Source organism: Chiloscyllium plagiosum, unplaced genomic scaffold (genome assembly GCF_037043375.1).
Source record: "Chiloscyllium plagiosum isolate Xiang-an unplaced genomic scaffold, Cpla_swu_hap1 HiC_scaffold_27, whole genome shotgun sequence".
NCBI lineage: Eukaryota > Metazoa > Chordata > Chondrichthyes > Orectolobiformes > Hemiscylliidae > Chiloscyllium > Chiloscyllium plagiosum.
In genome coordinates this window covers 90508654-90526686 of record NW_028270165.1, presented here as the reverse complement: position 1 = coordinate 90526686, position 18033 = coordinate 90508654, and the positions used below count along the sequence as shown (strand labels likewise).

At 46.7% G+C, this 18033-nt stretch overlaps 3 protein-coding genes across 4 annotated transcripts in view; 2 read left to right on the top strand and 1 right to left on the bottom strand.

Moving 5' to 3' along the window:
• LOC148144981 (uncharacterized) overlaps nucleotides 1-18033 on the bottom strand; it is a 234475-nt gene that overhangs the window by 137760 nt on the left and 78682 nt on the right. The gene's annotated exons all lie outside the window — the stretch shown is intronic.
• LOC148144982 (uncharacterized) overlaps nucleotides 3092-18033 on the top strand; it is an 80414-nt gene continuing 65472 nt past the window's right edge. The window contains exon 1 of the mRNA XM_087975450.1: nucleotides 3092-3191. The gene's annotated coding sequence lies outside the window, so the exon portion shown is untranslated. The remainder of the gene's footprint in view (nucleotides 3192-18033) is intronic.
• LOC148144983 (uncharacterized) lies at nucleotides 3106-9145 on the top strand. 2 transcript variants are annotated; one of them, XM_087975638.1, is made up of 2 exons: nucleotides 3106-3191; nucleotides 6855-9145. In XM_087975638.1, exon 2 carries the CDS (start codon nucleotides 7203-7205, stop codon nucleotides 7797-7799), a length of 597 nt encoding a protein of 198 aa, XP_087831764.1. In that variant the 5' UTR covers nucleotides 3106-3191; nucleotides 6855-7202; the 3' UTR covers nucleotides 7800-9145. The 2 variants fall into 2 exon arrangements, with proteins under 2 accessions (XP_087831764.1, XP_087831765.1); XM_087975639.1 differs by lacking the exon at nucleotides 3106-3191 and adding an exon at nucleotides 5683-5937.

Here is an 18033-nt window from a genome sequence, read left to right as displayed (position 1 = left end):
AAGAATAACAACTCCCCTGCTTTTTGAGCTAAAAGAAGAAAAAAAGGCCTGATCAAATCCATCCTGTCGTAATTTCAAGTGTTCTTTAGCCAACAGGTGTGTCTCCTGTAGGAGAGCTATATCAACTCTTTCCTTCTTAAGATTTGATAATATTTTCTTCCTTTTGACTGGCGAATTACTCCCCTTGACATTCCAGATGCACCACTTAACCGACTGATCAACCATAATCATCTGGGCCAATCCGAGATCCCTCGGGAGGGGGAACCCTATCCAGAACATCCCGAGCGTAGAGCATATAAAATTTTTAAAAATAACGCCTCTCTAATACGCCCACAACAATACAATAAAAAAACTATTTCTAAATAAAAAAAATAAAACGTATCTAAGTGGAGATTTTCCCCTTGTTCCCAGGGGGTGTCACTTCCTCTCCAAAAGTCCATCATATCCTCTCCCAACCAATGCCCCACCCTTGACCCAGACGCTCCTCAATAAAATGAGAATTCAAATATAATACAAAGCTAGAGTTAACAGTGAGCACCCTACCCCCACCCACACCAACACCTGGATATATTTGGTAATGTTAATACCATATATAAATATATAACTATAAAATTACCACCCCAACAAATAATAATTAAATATAATACAAAATAACAAGGGAAAACAACCCCGCTCCTAGAGACAGAGGTAAAATTGAATAAGGTAACCACCTCCCCCCACCAACACCAACCAAACCCCCCCAGCTTTTTTATATATATATATATATATATATATATATACATACACACACACACACACAAACATACATCCCTCATATATACATAAAATAATAAAAGAAAACAACCCCAAGGGGGGGGGGGGGGGGGGAGAAAATCAAATCCCTCTCCCTACCCCGCATGATGATAATAAACAGTAAAGTAAGAGAAAAAAAAGGGGGATATAAACCAAAGCAGGGGGAAAGGCAAACCAACATCCATTATGCCTTACAGTTTATCCAAGAGAGTCTAAGAATTCCTTAGCCTTTTCTGGCGATCCAAAGTTATATTCGGATCGTTCATGGTTAAAGTGTAATGTCGCTGGGTAGCGTAAGGATTACTGAATATTTAAGTCCCTTAAACGCTTCTTCGCCTCGTCGAATGCCTTCCTCTTTCGAACCAGAGCCGGGGAAATTTCCTGGAATAACATGATCTTGGATCCTTTATAGATCATAGCTTGGGGGTCTTTTCCACCCTTACCTGGCCTGATCCAGCTTCCAGATTTAAAAGCTGTGGCAGCCACTGCTCCAGGAATACTGTAAACTGGCCTTCCTCTTCCTGTTCGGGAAGGCCCAGCAAACGAATATTTTTTGACGACCTCGATTATCGAGGTAATCAATGTTATTCTCTAAGGTTCGGACTCGCTGTTCGAGAGTCCAGACCTGATCCACAGCTGATTGTGCTGCAGTTTCGGAGGTCGCGGCCTTTAGCTCCGCCCTTCCGACTCGGCGCTCGATTTCTTTAATGTCTTGGTCGTGCTTCTGCAGCGTGGCCGAGAGTGAGTCCCATCGACTTCGGGACGCCTCGATAAACGCGTCGATCTTCACGTCCAGCTTGGAGATCATCTCCACAAGGCTTGCCCCTGCAGGTAAGTCCCCCGGGACGGCTGTGGACGCCTCTGCTGGAGCTGGAGAGGGTGGGGGAGGGGGTCCTGCTTGTTGAGAGCTGCGGGCTCCCTTCCCTTTAGTCATTTTAACTAAAGATTAGATTGTTTAAGTTTAATATTAAACAACTAATTAAATTAAGCAACTATTATAAATGATTTGGTGAGTGTGGTGGGGGTGGGTGACCCACTTTTCCCAGGTCTTGGGAGGAGCACTGTAAACTCAGACTTGCTGGGTCGCCACCATCTTGGATTTCCCTCAGAAATGAGCAGCTTTAAAACAAAAACTGGTAATGTATGAGTGTGATGGAGTATAAGCCTGTGTGCGTGTTGGGTGGTGTGTGTCTGTGTCCGAGAGAGAGTGTGTACACGAGAGAGGTATAGATAAAAGTGAGGAATTGCACTTTGCTTTAATAAAAAGGGGAGGACTTGTAGCAGTTACTGGCGGGGCCCTGGGTTATGTTGCAGAACAAAGACATGGGGGTGTGGTTCAGGTACATAGTTCTTTGAAAGTTGCATCACTGGTAAACAGAGTTGTTCAGAGTTGATTAGCCCACTTGCCTTCATTGTTCACACCTTCATTAGATTAGATTACTTACAATGTGGAAACAGGCCCTTCGGCCCAACAAGTCCACACCGCCCCGCTGAAGCGCAACCCACCCATTCCCCTACATTTACCCCTTACCTAACACTACGGGCAATTTAGCATGGCCAATTGACCTGACCTGCACATCTTTGGACTGTGGGAGGAAACCGGAGCACCCAGAGGAAACCAATGCAGACACTGGGAGTACGTGCAAACTCCACACAATCAGTCACCTGAGGTGGGAATTGAACCCGGGTCTCTGGCGCTGTGAGGCAGCAGTGCTAACCACTGTGCCACCGTGCCGCCCACACCGTTGAATATTGGAGTTGGGGCATCATTTTGAAATTATACAGGATGTTGGTGAGGCCACTTTTAGAACACTGAGTACAGTTCTGGTCGCCCTGTTATAGGAAGAATACTATTAGAGAAGGTTCGGTAAAGATGTACCAGGATGTTGTCAGGACTGAAGGGTTTGAGTTATAAGGAGAGGCTGAGACTTTATTCACTGGAGTGGAGGAGGTTGAGGGGTGACCTTATTGAGATTTGTAAAATCATGAGGGGTGTCGGCAAGGTGAGTAGCAAAAATAGTGAGGAGCATGTTTGGTTATGTCGAGTCCTAAATAAATAAATATTGGCTCTACCGTTTCTTTTTCTCCTATTGGCATTTGGACACTTAAATTTGTCAGTAATCGCAGCATTGCCACAGAGTGTACAGCGCATGCTCCTCGGTGTCAGCAAGAACGGCGCATGCTCCTAGCTGTCCGCTGCAACGGGGCGCGACCTTCTTTAGAAGCTAATGGGGAGCCTTGGAGGACCGGAAGTAGGGTAGTCCTCCTGCCAATGAGAACATCCTCTATTGTCTGAATGCGGAAGTTGTCCCATGAGCTTCTGAAGCTGCTGCACCTCTCTCTCTGAAAGAAGATTGAGCTTCACTCCAGACTACAACTTCCTTCCTCTGTTTAACATTGTGAGTACCGCACTCTCTTTTCCATTTCTTTATTTCATTGTGGGCTTCGATTATTGACTCGCAGCAACTGAATGTAAAGACAGTGAATCCAGGGAGGAGCAGACTCAGGAAATGTTGATCCAGATCAGTGTCTCAATTGGCAAAAACAGTCCCACAGTGTGAAGTTATAGCCTTTGCTGTGGGGGGAAAAAACAGCAGAAAGGAAGTGCATTGTTTAAATGGTGATATATTGGGATGTGGGGAAAGTGAGGACTTCAGGTGTTGAAGATCAGAGTCAAAAAGTGTGGCAGCTTCCAAGGAGCAGGAGAGTCAACGTTTCGAGCCCGAGCCCTTCATCGGGAATGCCGTGTGGATGTACAAAGGGGCCTCAGCGTCCTCCTACACCAGTCACTGCCTGTTGTGAGACAGGTGCAGCAAGCAATCAGCAAGGCAAGTGTTATATTAACAAGAGGAATTGAGTTCAGAAGTGGGGATGCCTTCCTGCTTTTCGGGGGAGGGGGGGGGTGTCATTAAATATATTCCAGGCTGAACTCCTCTGATTTTTGAACAACAAAGAGGTGGATGTTTCTGGGAGAAGGCAAGAAAATGGTTTCAAGACCAGTATAGAACAGTTACAGAGTCAGACAGCACAGAAACAGACCCTTCAGCCCAACTAGTCCGTGCTGACTATGTTCACAAACTAAACTCGTTCCACCTGCCTGTGTTTGGCCCATATCCCTCCGAACCTTTCCTATTCATGTCCTTATCCAAACATCTTATAAACGTTGTTACTGTACCTGCATCCACCATTTCCTCTGGACATTCATTCCACACACAAACCACTCTCTCAAAGGAAAAAGGTGCTCCTCATATCTATCTTAAAATCTTTCTCCTCGCATCTTAAAAATTTGCTCCTAATCTTGAAACGACACCTGCCATTCACCTCATCTATGGTCTTATAATTCTCTATAATGTTGCATCTCAACCTCCTGTGTTCCACTGAAAACTTCCCAGCCTATCCACCTAGATGTAGGTAGATTAATATCTAGTTATGATCTGTTCAAAGCTGGTGCAGGCTCGAAAGACCAACTGACCTACTCCTGCTCCCAACTCTCTCACTATGTCCAGGACAGTAAGGGACTATAAGACAGGAGCAGACATTTGGCCATTCACCACATCAGGTCTGCTCATACCATTCAATTGTGGCTGATCAGTTTGTCAACCCCATTCACCTGCTTTCTCCCAATACCTCTCGATCCCCTTGATACTCAAGAACCTATCTATTTCAGTTTTAAATATCCTCAGTGACCTGGCCTCCACAGCCTTCTGTGTCAAGGAATTCCATAGATTCACCACTCTCTGGCTGAAGTTTTTTCTTTTCTCCATTCAAAAGGTCCTCTGGTCCTAGTCTCTCTTACCAATTGAAACATCTTTCCAATGTCCAGGTCGTTCAGTATTATGTACGTTTCAATTAGATCCCCCCCCCCCCCCCCTGGTGAGTGCAGGCCTGTTAATCAGCATGAACCAGACCCTTCGGGATGAGGTACAGCAGGGATTAGGTTCAGCAAACTGAGAATGGAGGGAGAGTGTGTGGGATGGAGATTTTCAGCTTCTCTGGAATAAGGGAGGAAAAAGCGATAAATCAGAACTGATCGGATGGGCTGATCGGCCAAAGAGTGGCAGGTGGAGTTTAATTTAGAGAAATGTGAGATTTGCATTTTGGTCAAGCAATCCAGGAAAGACTTACACAGTTAAGGGGAGTGTTGCAGAACAAAGAGACCGTGGTATGTTTTCCTTTATTGGTCAGAGCATTGAGTACAGGATTTGGGAAGTCCTGTTGCTGTTGTGCAGGACATGTGGTTAGGCCACTTTTGGAATACTGCATTCAGTTCTGGTCTCCCTGCAATAGGAAAGATGTTGTGAAACTTTGAAAGGGGTGGGAAAACTTTTATAAGGCTTGTTGGCAGAGTTGGAACGTTTGAGGTACAGGGAGAGGCTGATAGGCCAGGGATATTTTCCCTGGAGCATCAGAGGTTGAGGGGTGACCTTATAAAAATATATAAGGGGCATGGATCAGGGCAAGGTCTTTTCCCCAGGATAGGGGAGTCCAGAACTAGAAGAACATCGGTTTAAGATGAATGGGGAAAGGGAAGTGAGTAGAAATTTTTTCACGCAGAGGGTGGTGGATGTATGGAACCTGCTGCCAGAGGAAGTCGTGGAGGCTGGCATAATGACACAATATAAAAGGCATCTGTCTATATGAATAGCAAGGGTTCAGAGGGATATGGGCCAAATGCTGGCAAATGGAACTACGTTAATTTAGGATGTCTGGCTGGCATCTGTCTAGGTTAGGGTGGATTAGCCATAGGATGTTCAGGTTATGTGCATTAGTAAGGGTTAAATGCAGAGCAATAGGGGTTTGGGAATGGGTGTGGGTGGGTTACCCTTCGGAGGGTCGGTGTGGACTCCCTGGGCCGAGTGGCCTGCTTCCACACGATGGAGCTTCTCGGAAGGGAAGATGCTTTGCAAACCGCGCATGCGCACTGCGGACCAGACGGCCGCCGTCCGGAGCAGGCGCAGTGTGGGGGGGTCCCTCCCGCTGCCGGCCTCGCTCCATTGGTGACGTCACAACGCGGAAGTGGCCATATCAGTTTCAGAGTGCAACTCCTTCCCTATGGGGAACCCTTCATCCAGGGAGGGAGGGGAATCTGTTCACTTGTAGCAACTGGAGTGAATCCAGGGAGGGAGCAGACTCTGCAAACTCAAGGTGAGGAGAGACGGATAGATGGTGGTGGGGGGGGGGGGGGGGTGACCTGAAAGACTTTTATAAAATGAAGAGGTGAGGGGAGAGAGGGTAATTAGACAAGGTCTTTTCCTTGGGATGGGGGAGTCCAGAACTGGAGGTTAATAAATTAAGGTTGAGGACGGGGGTGGGGGCGGTGGTGATTTAAGCGACCTAAAGGGGTATTGTTTTCACGCAGAGGGTGGTGCATGTATGGAATGAGCTGCCAGAGGAAGTGGCTCATGCTGGTACAACTGCAGTATTTTAAAAGTCATCTGGTCGGGGATATGAATAGGAAGGGCTCAGAGGGATATGGGCCAAGTGCTGGCAAATGGGACTAGATTAATTTCGGATATCTGGTCAGCACCAAAGAGTTTGATCCCAAGTGTCTGTTTCTATGCTGTATATATGTGACTCTGGCTTTCCACAAACATTTGCCACATCTTTACGTTCAGTTTCTCTCTGGTGTCTATGTTAATACCTTGATGTCTCACTTTGCTCCCCCGCTTCCCGGGGACGTTAACCATTTTGTGTCTAGTTCTTCTTCAAGAAGCTGCATTGCAGGTTCACCCTGAATTGACACTCTTCCCAAATCAGACCTGCTCACTCTTAGCAGTATCCCAATATTGTGAAAGATATTAACTTTCAGGTGGAGGTATCCAAAATTCAGAGAGATGTCAGTTTTGACGTTTTTGCTTTTCTGCCCCTGTAAGATCCTGAATCAGCACCTTCAGGAGAATTAGAGTGGAGTGAGAACAGAGGGGGAGGGAGAGTGGGATGGTGCTTTCAATTTTGTGGAATAACAAAAGAAAAGAATATTCCACACAAAGTAGAATTCCTTGTTCAGAATTTCTACCCTGCACTGACAGTGATGAGCTTTGTAATCTCTTTTTACATTTGAGGATCTGAAGACTGAAGTTTCAAAATCAACAGATGAAGGCCTTATGCCTGAAACGTTGACTCTCCTGCTCCTCGGGTGCGGCCTGACCTCCTGCGCTTTTCCAGCGCTGCACTTTTGAACACTGACTATCCAGTGTCTGCAGTCCTCACTTTGACGTCAATGTCTGACAGTCACTCAAGCCATTGGGAACGCAACAGTTTTCAACTCTGATTCTGTGAGAAGGAGCAAAGCGTTTTGGTTCCTGTTTGAGTAGATTTTCAGCATCAGTGGGACTGGATGAGAGACCCTACCGGTGCAGTGCACTCAGTGAGGAGCGTGTAATAGCTATACGGCCTGGGAAGAGGAATTCATGTTGGGGTCGGTCTCCACACGTTTGTGTGCAGCTGAAGCTGTGGCCATGGAGAAACCCGAGGAATCCGGCCCTGTGGAGAAACGGTGGAAGTGTGGCGACTGCGGGAAAAGCTTCCGTGCTCCGTCTGCCCTGGAGGTTCATCGGCACATCCACACAGGGGAGAGGCCGTTCTCCTGCCCCGAATGCGGTAAGGGCTTTTCTCAGGACTCTACCATGCTGACCCACTGGCATATCCACACAGGGGAGCGGCCCTTCAACTGCCCCGAGTGTGGGAAAGCCTTCAGGAATTCCTCGAACCTGCTCAGGCACCAGCGGCTCCACACTGGGGAAAGGCCCTTCAGCTGCCCCGAGTGCGGGAAGGCCTTTGTCCGGGCCTCCCACCTCCTGACCCACCAGCGGGTCCACACGGGGCAGAGGCCCTTCAGCTGTCCTGAGTGTGGGAAGAGATTTACCCAGGCCTCCAACTTGCTGACCCACCAGCGGGTCCACACAGAGGAAAGGCCCTTCAGCTGCCCCGAGTGCTGGAAAGGCTTCACCTGCTCCTCCCACCTGCGGAGGCACCAGCGAGTTCACGTGCCACCGCAGGGGGATTGAAGGAGCGACGGCCCAGTGCCATTATTGACCGGACTATCAACCCAGTTCCGGGGACTCCTGGGTTTGAATTCCACCGCAGCAGATGGCGGAATTAGAATTTGGTCAGAAATCTGGAGTTCAGAATCTAACGGTGAAACCATTTTCGGGGGTTGGAGGTGGTGAAACCCCCATCAGATTCACTCACGTCCTTTTTAGGGAAGGAAACTGTCGTGGTGGGAGAGGATTCACTCAGTCGTTCCAGCTATCTCCTTTTACCCGGTATGGCCTACACGTGACTCCAGACCCACAACAGTCTGGTTGACTCTGCTCTGCCACTCCTCCACCCCACCCCCCCCCACCCCTCCACTGGCAAATGCGTGGAGAGAAACTTACTTGGAGACAAGGTATGGGTTGAAATTGGTGAGTGAGGCAGTATTTCCTTTGGGTTACGGCTGTAGCAAGGAACCAATTACAAAGGGACAACTCGGTGCTGACCAATAGTAGAGGAAGAGAGGCGGAGGGGGTGGCAGTGTGAGCGCTTTGACTTTGAGCTGCTTATTTAAAAAAAAAAGAGCAACATTTTCTACGTCTTTTTGGTGAGGGGGTGAGAGGGTGGAATCTGAATCTGTAACAAAGTTGGGTCACAATAAAGGTTACCTGAACTTACTTACTGCAAGACTCAGGCTCTCATTGAAAGTTTTGAGCTCCAGGAGGTTTTTGTTTTAAAGCTGCTCATTTTTTGCAGCCTCCTGTACTGAGTTCCCAATGTCGTGTATCAGATGGAGCAGTGAATGAGGAGCTCGTATCGTTAGAAATTGTAAATTTTTTGTGAGTGCAGGTACTGCATCGTTTCATCGCCATTGTAAAGTTTCCTGGCAGCACCAGGAGGTGTGGGCTGTGTTCACTAGATACGCGTATCTTTACAATTAAGAATACCTAAAATGATATATTCAGAAACATAGTTGAAGTCTGAAAGCATGTTAAATTTTTTAAGAGCTGTTGAAACCTTTCTGAAACTTGCACTGAATTATATGCAGTTTAACCACAGCTCAGGACAGGTTGGAAGGGGTGAATGGCCTTTTCCTAGTCTTGTGATATTGGTTCTGACTATGTAGAAATAGAGTCATAGAGTTGTATAGCATGGAAACAAGCCCTTCAGTCCACGCCGACCAGATATTCTAACTTAACCTAGTGACCCATTTGCCAGAATTTGGCCAATGTCCCTCTAAACCCTTCCTATTCATATCCCCATCCAGATGCCTTTTTAAATGCTGTAATTATATCGGCCTTCACCACTTCCTCTGGCAGCTCATTCCATAAACGCACCACTCTCTGCGTGAAAAGGTTGCCCCTTAGGTCCCTCACAAATCTTCCACCACCCCCCCCCCCCCCCCCCACCACCACCACCACCACCCTAAATCTATGCCCTCTAGTTCTGGACTCCCCCCTTCCCCCAAACCTGGGGAAAAAAGATACAAAAGTTCATTTTCTCCCCCCACAGGATAAAGAGTTGCCCAGAGGGAGGGGGTTTCACTCTGAACCCCTCAAGACCAGTTCTGCGTAGTGACATCAACAATGGAACGAGGGGTGGGGTAAGGTGTCTGGGTAATGGGGTGGGGCCAAGCCGAAAGCAGTCCCTGCACCATTTGCAAAAATCCCAACCCGAGGAATCCGCCCGAGGCAGATGGGAAACGGAAGCCTTTCCCACAGTTGCCACACTTCCACTGTTTCTCCACGGAGCGGGATTCTACGGGTTTCTCCATGGCTGAAGCTTCAGATGTACACAAACGTGTGTGGAGCCCTTTCCCAGGCCATATAACTGTTTCAGACTCCACACTCAGTGCGCTGCAACAGTAGGGTCTCTCATCCAGTCCCACTGATGCTGAAAACTTACTCAAACAGGAATCAAAAAGCTTTGTTCCTTCTCACAGACTCATAGTTGAAAATTGTTGTGGTCCCGATGGATTGAGTGACTGTCAGGCATTGACGTCAAAATAAGGACTGCAGACCCTGGAGAGTCAGAGTCGAAAAGTGCGGCGCTGGAAAAGCACAGCAGGTCAGGCAGCATCAGAGGAGCAGGAGAGTCAACATTTCAGGCATAAGGCCTTCATCTGTTGATTTTGAAACTTCAGTCTACAGATCTTCAAATACTCCGTAAAGAGAGATTACAAAGCTCATCACTGTCAGTGCAGGGTAGAAATTCTGAACAAGCAATTCTACTTTCTATGGAATATTCTTGTGTTCTGTTATTCCACAAAATTGAAAGCACCATCCCACTCTCTCTCCCCCTCTGTTCTCACTCCGCTCTAGCTAATTCTCCTGAAGGTGCTGATTCAGGATCTTACAGGGGCAGAAAAGCAAAAACGTCAAGACTGACTTCTCTCTGCATTTTGGATAATTCCACCTGAAAGTTAATATCTTTCACAACACTGGGATACCGCTGAGAGTGAGCAGGTCTGATTTTGGGAAGCAAAGAAAATGTGTCAATTCAGGGTGAATCGGGAATGCAGCTTCTTGAGGAAGAACCAGACACGAAATGGTTAACGTCCCCAGGAAGGTGGGAGCAAAATGAGATGTCAAGCCATTAACACCGACATTAGAGAGAAAGTGGACCTATTGACGTGGCAAATGTTAGTGGAAAGCCAGAGTCATAGAGATGTACAGCACAGAAACAGACCCTTTGGTCCAACTCATCAGTACCAACCAGGTATTCTAAATTAATCGAGTCACATTTGTCAGCACTTGGCCTATGTCCTCTAAACTCTTCCTATTCATATACCCATCCAGATGCCTTTTAAGTGCTGTAATTGTACCAGCCATCACCATTTCCTCTGGCAGCTCATTCCTTACATACAGCACCCTCTGAATATAGGAGTTGCCCCTTAGGTTCCTCTTAAATCTCACCCTCACCCTGAACCTATGACCCTTCCAGGGAAAAGACCTTTTCTATTTCCCCTCTCCATGCCTCTCATGATTTTATAAACGGTTGTAGGGTCACCCTCAGCCTTTGAAAACTCAACAGAAAACAGCTCCACCCTGTTCAGCTCAAACCCTGACAACATCCTTGTCAATCTTATCTGAATCCTTTCAGGTTTCACAACATCCTTCCTCTAGCAGAGAGACCAGAACTGCACACAATACTCCAAAAGTAGCCAAACAAATGTCCTGGAGTGTGCACAACGTAACCTCCCAACTCCAATCCTCAGAGGACTGGGAAAGTTTTCAAAACCCACAAAAGACAACCGGGAAAGAATGGAGGGACAAACAGATCTTTTGCGGGTCAGCTTGGAACATCAGGGCGGGGGGAAATGGGAATGAGGGAAAGAAGCTAAATGTGCTGGAGCAAGGTGGAGGAAGAACAGAGGATGCAAAACCGGTTTGAAGCTGCAATGAGGAATATTGCATGTGCTGTACTTGTACCTGTTGCAGTTACTGGTGGGAATCGGGTGCATTTTAAACATCAAAACAGAAAAGCTATCTACTCCTCCCGCCTTCCCAACGTCGATCCCTCTGTCCCTCCTCACCCGGGTAACTAAGACACATACCTGAGTTTGTGGAGTCTCCTCCCTCCCTGCATTCACTCCAGTTGCTACAAGTGAATAGATTTCCCCTCCCCCCATCTCTGTCTCCCTCCCAGGATGAAGAGTTGCCCAGACATAGTGAGATTCACTCACGGACAGGGCCACTTCCCTGCTGTGACATCAACATATCAAGAGGCGAGTCACAGTTTGCAAAACCCCTTCCCTTCAGAGAACCCTCAGTGTGGAAGCAGGCCACAGGGCCTAAAGACTCCATACTGACCCTCTGAAGGTTAACCCACCCACACCCATTCCCCTACACCTGTTGCTCTCCATTTACCCCATCTAACCTGCACATCCCTGGGCACTAAATAATTCGGCATGGCCAATCCACCCTAACCTGCACGTGCCTGGGCACTATGGGTAATTTGGCATAGCCAATCCCCCCGAACCTGCACATACAAATTCACCCCCATGGACGTGTGTGTGTGTTTGCACGAAAGAGAAACAAAAATCGACATCAGTATATCTCTGCCTATTTGAGAACAGGTGCCTTACTTCTGTTGTAAATATTGTTGTAAATCATAGCTGGGTGCTAATAGTTAGATGGAAGGGAGACAAAATTCCCCAAGTAGGGCACCATGAGAATCCTGGGAGAGCCCTATTTATGGTTTACTTCTGAATGAACAAACATTAAGCATAAGCACCTATTTATTTCTAATTTTGTTTCATTTTTCTTGTTTAATTCCCTGTTATGACTACACTCTGTGCCTGGATGGTTGACAGGCTGGGAGATTGTGGGTTGGGGCATGATTACTGAATGTTTTAATGTTCCAGAAGGGGTAATAGGGAACAGGGAGATCAACAGAGGACGGAGAAATCAGGACCTGAAATCCGAGGTGACACCAGACTACCCTGTGATCAGTGCTTTGATTAGCAGTGCCAACCCTCTACCTTTACCGAGCTTCCCATCTGACTATCCCCTTGATATTCAGGATCCAATCCTTGCCACCCTGAAGCCATGTCTCTGTAAGGAGTCTCGGATCATAATTATTCTCTTCAATGTGTGCAGTCAACTCATTCACTTTTGTTACAATGCAGCACACATTCAGACACACTGTTTTAAGTTTCAATTTTTGTGACCTTTAAAATCCAGTTTTGATTGCTGGTACATTTACTCCCCTTGTCCCTTTCTATCACACTCTGATGTTCATTTTCCACATCACTATACTGCTGACTGGCCTTGATTTGGATTGGCCATGCTAAATTGCCCAGAATGTCCAGGGACGTGTAGGTGAGGTGGGTTAGCCATGGGAAATGCAGGGTTACAGTTTCATAGTAATAGAAGCAGGAGTCGGCCATTTGGCCCATCCAGCCTGCTCCACCATTCATTAAAATCATGGCTGATCTATCCATCAACTCAGCTCCTCCTCCCTGCATTGTCCCAACTACCCTTCATTCCCCTACCATTGCAAATACCCATTCAACTGTGTATTGAGTTTAGAGTCATAGCGATGTACAGCATGGAAACAGACCCTTTCGTCCAACCCGTCCCATGCCGACCAGATATCCCAACCCAATCTTGTCCCACCTGCCAGCACCCAATATCTCTCCAAACCCTTCCTATTCATATACCCATCCGAATGCCTCTTAAATGTTGCAATTGCACCAGTCTCCACAACTTCCTCTGGCAGGTCATTCCATACACACACCAGCCCCTGTGTGAAAAAGTTGCCCCTTTGGTCTCTTTCATATCTTTCCCTTCTCACCCTAAACCTATGCTCTCTAGTTCTGGACTCCCCCACCCCAGGGAAAAGATTTTGTCTATTTATCCTATCCATGCCCCTTATGATTTTATAAACCTCTATACGGTCACCCTTCAGCCTCTGACGCTCCAGGGAAAACAGTCCCAGCCTATTCAGTCTCTCCCTGTAGCTCAGATCCTCCAACCCTGGCAACATCCTTGTACGTCTTTTCTGAACCCTTTCAAGTTTCACAACATCTTTCGCATATGAAGGAGACCAGAATTGCACGCAATATTCCAACAGTGGCCTAACCAATGTCCTGTACAGTCACAACATGACCTCTCGACTCCTGTACTCAATACTCTGACCAATAAAAGAAACCATACCAAACGCCATCTTCACTATCCTATCGACCTGTGACTCCACTTTCAAGGAGCTATGAATCTGCACTCCAAGGTCTCTCTTAGTGAAAATGCCTCTACTGCTTCCGTGGTCAGAGAATTCCATAGATTCACTACTCTCTGGGAAAAGCAGTTCCTCCTCATCTCGGTCCTAAATCTGCTTCTCCTAATCTTGAGGCCTGGTCTCCCCAGTAACAGAAATGACTCGATAGGGTAGGGCTTCATCCCCACAGTGCAACAAATTCCCACCTTCCATCAAAATCCCAGATGTACTTACTTACTCACTCAGTTGTTGTCTCACAAATGCAAGATTTCATTGTAACTTCTGCTCCCATTAAGGGCAAAACATCTCCGAAAGCTGCTCTGAAACTTCAGCCTTCACAATCGCACCTCTGCTTTCACCGAAGAAGATTAGAGTCATACAGCACGGGAACAGCCCATTTGGTACAACTCGTCCATGCCGACCAGATATCCAAAATTCATCTTGTCCCATTTGCTAGCATTTGGCCCACATCCCTCTGCATCTGGGTGGGTACATGAATAGGAAGGGTTTTGAGGAAAATGGGCCACATGCTGGCAAATGGAATAGATTGATTCCAGATATATGGTTGGCATAGACGAGTTGGGCTGAAGGATCTGTTTGTGTGGTGTATGACTCTAACTGTCTTCGGTGAAAGCAGAAGTGTGGTTGTGAAGTCTGGGTTTTCAGAGCAGCTTTCAAAGATGCTTTGCCCTTCCTGGGACCGGAAGAAGTTACAATGAAATCTTTCATTTGTGAGACAGCAAGCAACTAAGTGAGTACATCCGGGATTTTGGTGGAAAGTGGGAATTCATTGCACTGAGAGGATGAAGCACTACCCTATCCAGTCACTTCTGCTGGTGGCTGAGACTAGGCCCCAAGCTTTGGGGGAGTAGGTTTAGGACAGAGATGAGGAGGAGGAAGTGAGGGCTGCTGCTTTTCCCAGAGAGTAGTGTATCTGTGGAACTCTCTGCCCGAGGAAGCAGGCTCCAATATGCCCCGGTCCTAATTCTTCAGCTTGACGTACCCGTGACTGTAAACTTTGAAGTGCTTTGGTTAACTGCAAATATTTCCCACTTGTCCAACAATCCAGTGTCAGCTGTTTCAGTCATTGGGATGGTTTTGATTCAGCTACTAAATACATCTACTCTTATTAGACAATATTCATAACAATGTACGCAAGGTGATTCTATATACGCAAGTTGTAGACAATTTAAAAAGGCCGACCAAGCAAGGAGGTGGTTAACAAACACAGGGCATCCCTCTTCGAATATGCACCTTGTTTGTTTACAAATTAAACACGCTTCAGATCTTTTCCTAGCTGCTTTCCGAAAATCTGGGTGGCATCAGGTTTGAGAGTGTTAACAATAATGGACATCATCAACTGAAATAGGCAGCAGCAACGAATTAACACAAACCAGTCCAGCAGGGGGCACCCATGTTTTGGCTTGAGTATTGAGGGAGTAGAGATGGAAATGTGTTGCTGGAAAAGCGCAGCAGGTCAGGCAGCATCTAGGGAACAGGAGAATCGACGTTTCGGGCATTAGCCCTTCTTCAGTATTGAGGGAGGACCCTTTTTGAGACCCCTGTGATATCAGTACCATACCCAGGCTAATGTGCATTGAAACCAGATTATGAAGTGTTAACTTTCCTGCAAACTTCTGCCTGTGTGTGTCTCTGTAACATTTTCCAACTTGCTTCATATCTCAGTTTGTCAGCTTTTCTTTATTCCTTCCTTCCTTCCAAGGCTAATGAGGCACTCACATTCCAGAGCAGCCCAAGTTAGGGAGTTGAGCCTCATAAATCCTGGCTGTGACACATTGCTGCTTAACCAAGTGGGCAAACTCTATATACCTCTCCATTGTTCCATTTGCAAATCGAACACTTTTCAACACAAGTTGTTTGTGTCTCTGCATGAGTCCATAACCCAGGGAAATACAACAGAGTCTTTAATAGTTGCCCAATGTGTCCTGTATGCCAAATTCATTCAAATAGGGTTTCACCTCTCGTAACCCTGGGGTAAGCAAATTCATTATTACTAACTTTGTAAAGCACAAGTGCTCTCAGCAGTATTACGTCCAGGCGCTAGGTCCCTGTTGAGTTCCCTCACTGGTATCTTGTGGCTGAGTAGGGAGAATTGTATCAACATTTCTAACAGCACTTTTGTCCCTGGCCAGCTTTCCTCTTTAGTTTGGACACAACAAAAGCAGCAATCACCCTCTATATTTCATCTCTCAAAGGATATCGGCCGGTGACCTGGCAGGACCAGGGTATCTCCTGCCTGACTCGCCAACTGTGGGGGATGAAAATAAAGCCCCATGTCAGGGAAGAATTTGTTTATCAGGAAGCAGCACAGCTGCAAGGCCAACCGTCTCCGCTGAGCCTGGGAAACACAAACTTAAGCAGGCACTAAGCTGAGATTCAAAATGGTTTCCAGGCTTTAATATGTGACCAAATGGCTGACCCAAATCTAATAATTCTCCCACATCATCGCAGGGAATTAAACAAGAAAAATGAAACAAAATGAGAAATAAATAGGCGATCGTGCTTAATGTTTGTTCATTATGAAGTAAACAGGAAATAGCAGTCTCCCAGGATTCTTATGGTGCCCTACTTGAGGAATTCTGTCCAACAAGTTTAATTGGAAGCACTAACTTTCAGAGTGCAGCTCCTTCATCAGGGGATTGTGGAATATAAGATTGTAAGACACAGAATTTATTGCAACAGTTTATAGTGTGATGTAACTGAAATTATATATTGAAAAAGACCCGGATTGTTTAAGTCTCTCCTCTGTTCGAATGACCATGATAGTTTCACTTCTTTCAAATGTAAATCACAAAACCTTTTAAAATAGTTAAATCCTCAAGTGAACTTTACCAATTGGTGTCGCATCAGCCCAGATAATGTATTGAAGGTGTGAGCTCCCCTGTGTGAGACTGTCTGTGCCACAATGGTTAAACTGACTTACAGAATCTTACATGGATTCATGCAGTCTTTGAGCAAAGTAAGACATAATTCTGCAGGTACAAATTCACCCAATAAACTTGTGCGTGTGTGTTTGTGTCTGTGTGTGGGGGAGGGGGGGAGAGATGTATATTTGCAGATACATTCTATGTGCATTTTTGTAAGGAAAAATCTGCAGGCAGTCAATACATGTAATAGTTTGTAAATTCGACTTTGGAAACCGAACCAGTCTGACTCCAGATTGGGATACAGGCAGATTCTGACTTCACACCTTTAATGCATTGTCTGAGCTGAGATAAGACCATAAGACATAGGAGCAGAAGTAAGGCCATTCAGCCCATCGAGTCCACTCTGTCATTTAATCATGGCTTGAGCTTTTGCTATAAAACCTTGTTATCTTGAGAAGGTGACAACAAGATGTTCTGGGATTTACATTGTAATGAGACCTGTAACCTGTTTGAAAAGGTCACAACCTGGAGTTGTGATTCTAGAATCTGGTTTCTAGTATCTGCAGTCCTTGTTTTTACCTAGTTGATTTTAACCCTACAGTGAATCCTCTTGCAAGGATGCCTGCCTTGAAGAAGTTTTCCTCCTCTCTCTACAAGAATCTCAAGGAATCCCTCTCCCACTGCAACTCCCAACACGTTTCCTCTGCCCTGAGGCTCTTTGACCATGTCCTCAAACAGACTCGCTACCACAGCCACGTTTGTTTCCTTGGTGCCTGCCTCCGTAACCAACTCATCCTACACAGACTCCGGACCACCTTTAAACCAGCAGAGTTCGGATCTGAGCCCTGCAGGCACTCTGCCTCTATTCCTCATGAAGGGCTTTTGCCCGAAAGGAAGATTTTCCTGCTCCTCGGATGCTGCCTGAATTGCTGAGTTTTTCCAGCACCACTCTAATCAAAAGTGGATTGGCCATGTTGAATTAGGGTGGATTGGCTATGCTAAATTACCCATAGTGCCCAGGGATGTGCAGGTTAGGGTGGATTGGCCATGCTAAATTACCCATAGTGCCCAGGGATGTGCAGGTTAGGGTGGATTGGCTGTGCTAAATTACCCATAGTGCCCAGGGATGTGCAGGTTAGGGTGGATTGGCTCTGCTTTATTCCTGATGAAGGGCTTTTGCCCGAAATGTCGATTTTGCTGATTCTCGGATGCTGCCTGAACTGTGCTTTTCCAGCACCACTAATCCAAAATCCGGTTTCCAGCATCTGCAGTCATTGTTTTTCCCCATGCTAAATTAGGTTTAATATGCAGGTAAGGTGCATGACTCAGGGATAAATGAAGAGCAATGGGGACAGGGGAATGGGTGCGGGTGGGTGACCCTTGGGAGGGTCGGTGGCCTGCTTCCACACTGTGGGGATTCTCTGAAGGGAGGGATTTTTTGGAAAGTATGTTCTCCTCCCCGTCTGCCGCAGGCGCAGCGCATGCGCAGTGCGGCGCCCCGCTGTTAGCCATGCCCCGCCCCCTAAGCCGTCACTTTTCCTCGTCCCCGCCCCTAGTTTCTTTGTGACGTCACAAGGCGGAAGTGGCCCTGTCAGTTTCAAAGTGAATCTCCCGCCCTCTGGCCGACTCTTCATCCTGGGAGGGAGGCAGAGATGGGAGG